Genomic DNA, 7,356 nt, shown 5'->3' on the forward strand with positions numbered 1-7,356 from the left:
AGTATCAGCTCTTCCAAGTACTTGCTGGTTGTTCTCCTCTCACAGGCTCTTCTAGAAAGATCTCTGCTATCCAGCATCACTGAGCAGTGACTCTGGCCTGAGGTGTTACTTCACCTGTGGAAGTACCTGACTTTAGCTTACGTATTTCCTTCCTGAAGCCCATGCTGGAAGCAAGTGTCTTACTAATGAGCTATACTGCTGCTCCTTTCCTTTTTATTTTATTTCATTTCATTTTATTTTTTTAATTCTAAGAGTCTCACTGGGTAATCCTAGCTAACCTGTATCTCACTTATGTAGATCAGGCTGGCCTTGAATGAGATGTGCCTGCCTTTGCCTCCCAAGTACAGGAATTAAAAGAAGGTACCACCATACTTGGCTTGTTTTGTTTTTTGGATAGGGTATTATTAAGTTGTTCAGGTTGGCTGAAAACTTGCCATTTTCTGCCCCAGCCTCCTGGGCATCTGGAATTAACTGCATGTATTATCTCACCTAATAAGTCCATGTTCTTTTTTTTTTTTTTTTTGGTTCTTTTTTTCGGAGCTGGGGACCGAACCCGGGGCCTTGCGCTTCCTAGGTAAGCGCTCTACCACTGAGCTAAATCCCCAGCCCCTAAGTCCATGTTCTTAATTACTACCTGTTTAGTTTCAGAAAAAAGCTATGAAAACAAACTGATTTTTCTCAAATACTACAAATGGCTAGGAAGTAAAAGCTAAAGAAAATGAAGCTTGCTAATAGTTTCAGAATGTTTCTTATAAGAAATTCTAATATCCCAAAAGCTATAAAAACTTAATTTTTATCCCATGTATTTCATATTTCATGTCAGGACTTAGTTGGTAGTAAAATTTGACCTCAACTGATGTAGTACCTTCATTTATCCACTTGGTGCAAATATTCCTATTTGTTCAGAAGTATGAATATGTCTAATAGTGATGCCCTAGAAGCTTCACAGTATCATATACAACAAAAAGGACATGGTTCAGAACTGAGTCTCATCTGGCCTTACAGGCTTACGAGCCTCTACAGATTCACCTTCCATATGGTTAATTTTCTTATTCTACAGACTGATGAAAATTCACAACAGACCAGCACTAATTTGATCCAAGACTTAGCACCAAGATATTTATATAAAATGACTTTAGGTCACTGGTTTGAAGAGATGGCTGTCAGCAAAGTGCTTGATTATGAGGACCTGAGTTAGGTAAAATACCAGTAACCCCAAGACTGGAGAGGCAGAAACAGGAAGATCCCCAGAAGCTCACCACCTAGGTAATCTAGCTGAATCAATGAGACACAGATGTGGTGAGTTACCTGTCTCAAAAAGACATTCAACACTGACCTCTGGTCCACAAATACATACACAGGCACACATACATAAATATTGAAGTTTCTAAACACATAATCTCTGAGGCCCCACACTAAGGGATTACAACTCAAGACAGTTTAGAGAAGCCCAAGAAACCCAAATTGTTTTTTAGAAAATGCCTGGGTTGTTTCTGATGTGTTGCCAGACTTTAAAACAGTGGCTAGCCTACAATCTAATTCTCCTTTCCTTTTCCCCACCCAAACTTTTCTCTGGGATGAAGGAACAAAATGAGCATCTTGTCCAAATGCTGGTTCAAAACCTAGCTGCTCAGTTTGAAAAGAGAGATTGAGAAAGGAAAGCAGACATTAGAGAGCTGACAAGCCAGAAAAGCTCACTGAAGCAGAACTCCTCTATATAGAGATTTGGCTTCCAGAGCTCCTCTTCTCCTCACCCTGACATCCTGCAATTGCTGCCTCAGTTCACATAGTTCCTCTAGCAAACAATAAAAAATCTAAAAATTATCTGTAGCTGAGTGTACTGACATGCACCTGTAATCCTAGCATGTTGGTTACACAGAGTTCCAGGCCAACCTGGGCCACATGCCATTATCTCAAAACAAATGAACAAACACAAACAAAAACATATAAATTCTGGTTGGTGCTGAGGGGTCTATAACAATTTATTAATGCAGATATTAAGTTCTTCAGTGTGTAACACAGTGAAGTCGTTTACTCACTCACCACTATGAATCTCCCATGCATCATTCACTGTTTTAAGTGCTGAAAATATGAAACTCACTCTAAATAGAGCTCACACAGCAGAGACAGATAGACCAACAACTGATTTACCATGTAATGAGAAGAGATAGGAGTAAAATGCAGTGACATGCAGATTGCTGAGGGGAGTTTTCTAGGATGTGCTCTTCAAGCACATAGAGGTGCTGTACAGACATGCAGATGAGTGGGTCCTACTTTGCTTGAATTGGTTTTCTACTCCCCACTCCCATCCCAATTAGGGTTTTTCTATATACCTGGCTGTCCTGTCTGTATACCAGGCTGTCCTCAAACACAAGAGAGATTTGTCTGCTTCTCTTTCCAAGTGCTGTAAATAAAGGAGTGCGACACCACTGGGCTTCCCAGACACACAAATGAAGAGACAAAACAATGGGAACCTATAGAGCGCTGCATAGAGACACCTTCCTCACACAGTAGTTTTTATTTTATACCTGCTGTGTATGTTGAGAAATAGGTTAATGTTTGGAGTTTAGTCATTTTAACGAGATAAATATACATCCCATAAGCGTATACTGGCTTCATCCAAAGAAGTCTTGCTTTGTGTTACTGTATATAATAAGAATTAGGAATGGGGGGGGGGGGACCTGGAGAGATGGCTCAGTGGTTAAGAGCACTGACTGCTCTTCCAGAGGTCCTGAGTTCAATTCCCAGCAACCACATGATCCGATGCCCTCTTCTGGTGTGTCTGAAGACAGCTACAGTGTACTTATATATAATAAACAAATAAATTAAAAAAAAATTAGGGGGGTTGGGGATTTAGCTCAGTGGTAGAGCGCTTGCCTAGGAAGCGCAAGGCCCTGGGTTCGGTCCCCAGTTCCGAAAAAAAGAACCAAAAAAAAATTAGGAATGGAGCTTTCAGCCTACTAAACGTGACTAGTTGGGAATCCAATCTGAGTGATTGTAGAGGACTCATCAAGGGTGTATAAGCATGAACTGGGTGTGTGACTGTGTTTATCATTACTGTTTGTTACAGTACAATGTTAACCACAGAAGTAAACCATGGTACTCTATGAAGTAACAGAGGAAGAAAGATAGTCTGTGTGCGGAAGAAGAAAGGATTGGGACAGGTGGCTGAGTATGAGGGGAAACCTATTTGCATAATATCTGAAAAGCCTTTCAGGAGGAGTTGAGAAGTCCCAGATCAGATACCTGTGAATAGTTGCCATGTATCAGGTTCTCAACTAAGAATCAAAGGTAGAGGGATGGGACTGTGAAGCCTGTTGTCATGGAGCTCAGTATACTCAGGAAGAGAGCCATATGAACAAGTAGTTCTACCACAATCAGATGCAGCACCAGGAGGAAGATATAGTGAATATTTGACATGTGTCAACCATTTTGCTAGATGCTCTATCTGACAGTATCTATTATCTTGTAAGATAGGTGTCCACACAGAAGCCTACTGTCTCCAGAATCCTACTCAAATATACTAGTATATGAGACAGAGAAGACATGAGACCAACCCCTTTTCTTTGTTCATGTGAGACCAGACCAGGACTCAGTATCTCAGCTAAAGACAATATATAGGTTAAACTTGGAGATTAAGCACCAAGAACCTGGCTTGACTCAAAATTCTGCCTAATAGGAATCTACTGTTTTAGAAGATTAAAGATATGGTAGTTTTAAGTCTTCTTTGGAAGATATAAATGTTAGATAGGCAAAGCATGAGAAAGTGGGTACTCAGGACTAAAATCCTATCTTAAATATTACCAACTGTTGCTCTATACTAATGATTCTCAACCTGTGGGTCATGACCCTTTTGGAGGTCGAACAGGGTCAAATATCAAAGATCCTGCATATCAGGTACTTACATTATGATTCATAACAATTGCAAAATTATAGTTATAAAGTAGCAACAGAATAGTTTTGTCGGGGGTGGGGGGGTTACCACAACATCAGGAACTGTAAAAGCAGAAATGGTCTGGAAGACCTCTTGGGTCTTGAATCAAGAAAGAGTACACTTAGTGTCAACTCAGATGAGATAATTCTAATTTCACCCACTCGAGTTCTAATTGTCTATCTTTCTGGCTCAAATACAAGAGGGCAGGATCTTAATCTCTAGCTCATTTGCTATCATCTAGAGTACAGTAGAATGAATGAAGAAGTGAACAAATTCCCCAATACACTAAAAGACTATCCGAGATGAATTTGGAGGAAAGAAAGACCATGAAATGAGGACTAGGGATCATTCACAAGTACAATTCTTAGATGCAAATCTTTCTTGCTAAAATTTGCATATAACCCCCAAACTAATACTGTGGTACCTCTGAAGTCATTCTTGGTATGATAGTTAATTTTCATTTCTATCTTGACTAGATTTAGAATCACCATGGAAATCACCATGCCTCTAGGTATGACATAAAGCTTAATGGAGGAGAGATAACCCAATCCACCCAGATTGTGAGCAGCATCAGAAGCTGGTACATTTGAGTGCATGTGGTGAGCTGAGCATTCATCTCTCTTTACTTCCTGACTATGGATGCAATGGGACCCCAGCTCCTACTGCAATGATAGACCCTTCAATCTTTGAACTCCTTTCCTTAAGCTGTTTTTGTCAGGTATCTGTCACAAAAAAGAAAACGAAGTCATGCATATTGATAGCAGCATACTTGCTCTTTGCCCTTGTCCTAAGCTAAGGTGGAATAAGTTGGACCTTCTTGGTTTGGTGCTCACAGATGCCAGAGGACAGAGCAATAGGGGGTAGTTTCCTACTAAGTTCTAGTTTTGGTGTTAAATGGACAGAGTTTGTGTTTTAACTCTGGCACCTGTTAGTGGGAAATCACACCTGTGAAAATCATTTTCTGTTGTGTAAAACATAGGGAACAAAAATCTAACATAAGTGGTTTTCAGGATGTAAGACTATGATCTACATAAGACACAAAGGTTAAGGAAATGCACTTGAGGAAGTCTGGAGGAATGCGTTGAGGTTTGAACATGGAGGAAAGGGTTTCTCTTGTGTCCTACACCCTAAACTACAGAACTCTCTGTGCGTTTAATCCCTGGCTTATAGGTTTCTCCTCTACTAAACTTTAAGACCAAGGGAAGGAAGTACAAGCTACCATCTTCTAAATTTCTAACCAAGTAACCACTAAGCACAGATTTATCAAAGACATGGTAGGTACATTTGATCTTCAAATGCCAACTTACCACAAATAGTGAGCAACTCAGAGATCTGTAGCTTGCCCATGACTTTGACAACTGCTATAACTGACATAAATCACAAGAGTTTCAAGATCCCGTTCTTTCCATGTGATTCACTAATATGGCTCAAACATATGGCCTATGAGGCAATGCGGTCACCTAACAGTGAAAGCTGCTTTTAATTCCCTCTAACAGACTTCTTTCTCTACTACAATGGAAAAAAAAAAATCTTACCACAGCAAAACACAAGGAGCTATATGTTATGCGCTACAAGTTGGATATTAGTAAAGCAAAGCTTATCAAATCCACAACAGTCAACCTGATGCTAAACTACAATTTACTTTTCCTTTTTTGAGAACTAAGAAAAACAATTTCAGATATAGTCATGAAAATGATAACATGAGAACGATGCAGTTTTGGGCACATATATATATTCTTATTCTCCCTCCCTTTCGGCCCAAAGTACTAGACTCTTACTCAATTTGGACTCAATTTCCTCTAGCTTCCAAAATAAAACCCCTATTGTCTAATATTCCTCAATTTCTAAAATCTCAGTTAAGACGACCAGTGATGAGCTAATTTATTCGCAGGAAATGTCTGGCAAATTTTTATTTGGGTGTGAGACGGTGTGAAAGACCATCTAGAAACATATGGCTAGAACCACCACAGGAAGCCAAACACTACCATACTATGAGGCACAAACAAATTCTCTGTGAAGACAATGCTGAAGGTAGCCTCTGAGCTGTTGTAATTCTCTCAGAGGTTGTGTGTGATAATCACGTATGTCCCGTATCTTATGGGCGTCCGGATAACCAGGCCCCTCCTTAGAGTGTAAATTAGTGCTCTAAGCTGTGTCAGAATCCCGTTCCATCCACGTAACAGATTTCAAATTGGTTGCTGCTGGCAAGCCTTTTCACCTGCATTTTCAGCAGTTTTGAGCAAAAGCACTTTATGAGGACAAAGATTCTAGAAGAGAGTGATTAAATGGCATGTAAGGGGAGGCAGAGATAGATTAAGCAAGCCCATTGCAGTTCCGAACCTTGCAGAGCCTGTGTTCAGCGTCGTCATCTGCCTCTCGCCTTCACCCTCCCAGGTGCCTACAAAAAGCAAAGTGAGAGATGTTAGTTTCCAGGGAAAATGGGGCTCAAATGCCGAGGTTGAGGGCGAACCTTTCGGAAGGCAAGAGAGAGGAGAGGCGGCCGGAGTCGGCAGGTCATAGCAAGGATGGTGAAAAAGAATGAGGTGAGAGGAGCTGGCCCGCGAGCGCCGGAGCGTCCGACGGCCTGGGCCCGGGCCGCGCCGGGAAGGAGCTTTGCGCGCTCTCGGACAGCCCGCGGGGAGAGGGGCTCTGCGCACTCCCGGGCAGTCCGAGAGGAGTGGGGCTGTGTGCTTCCTCGGATGGCCAGAGGACCCAGCCCGGACGCTTGAACCCACCTGGCCGCGCGGACAACGCCGCCCCGAGGTCTGTACCACAGCACAGCGCCGCCTCCTGAGAGCGCGAGCCACGGCGCACAAACGCTCGAGGTACCTTGGCCTCACACGCGCGTCTCGCCCCGCCCCCTAGCGCCAGTCATTGGCTGCCGGACAACGCCCCATTCATCTATTGGACAGCAGAGAATGCCGCTCACTTACCTGGTTTTGATTGGTCTAAATGTGAAACAATGCCCGCCCAGCTCTTTCAGAAGTTCCAGCTTGTGATTGGTCTTAACGTCTGTCCATTGGCTCCGCCCTCATTGGAAATTCCAATCTCTGATTGGTTGAAGAAGCATTGGTCACGCCTAGATTTCCATCCTAGGGATGAATCACCCCCACGTGGGGGAGGAGCCGGAGCGCGACGACTCCGGGTTTGTTTACAACGGCTTCTGCTCCGGCTTCGTCCATTGGCTAAGCTGGAAGCCAGTCTCACTTGTCTAGGTCACTATGAAAGAGTCAGACTCAGGGATTTCCTCAGCTGTCCACTAGCTAGAAATGAGTTTTGAGAGCGGGAATTTGTTTATGTGTTAAGTCGCGAGGTTAAAATGTGGGACTATTAAGGGGCTGGGGATTTAGCTCAGCGGTAGAGCACTTGCCTAGCAAGCGCAAGGCCCTAGGTTCAATCCCCAGCTCCGAAAAAAAAAAAGA

The 7,356-nt window shown here is 42.6% G+C and overlaps 1 protein-coding gene across 2 annotated transcripts in view; it reads right to left on the bottom strand.

Moving 5' to 3' along the window:
• Paip2b (poly(A) binding protein interacting protein 2B) overlaps positions 1 to 6,795 on the bottom strand; it is a 31,397-nt gene extending 24,602 nt beyond the window's left edge. Inside the window, exons 1-2 of one of the 2 annotated variants that reach the window (NM_001399545.1) lie at positions 6,670 to 6,780; positions 6,275 to 6,332 (exon numbers count right to left, since the gene is read on the bottom strand). In NM_001399545.1, the coding sequence (NP_001386474.1) occupies positions 6,275 to 6,303 (29 nt within the window). In that variant the 5' untranslated portion in view covers positions 6,304 to 6,332; positions 6,670 to 6,780. Of the gene's footprint in view, positions 1 to 6,274; positions 6,333 to 6,669 lie in introns of both variants that reach the window. The other variant, XM_063286053.1, reaches the window with a different exon arrangement.
• Between the last annotated feature and the right edge of the window lie 561 nt (positions 6,796 to 7,356).

This window comes from Rattus norvegicus, chromosome 4 (genome assembly GCF_036323735.1).
Source record: "Rattus norvegicus strain BN/NHsdMcwi chromosome 4, GRCr8, whole genome shotgun sequence".
Lineage (NCBI taxonomy): Eukaryota > Metazoa > Chordata > Mammalia > Rodentia > Muridae > Rattus > Rattus norvegicus.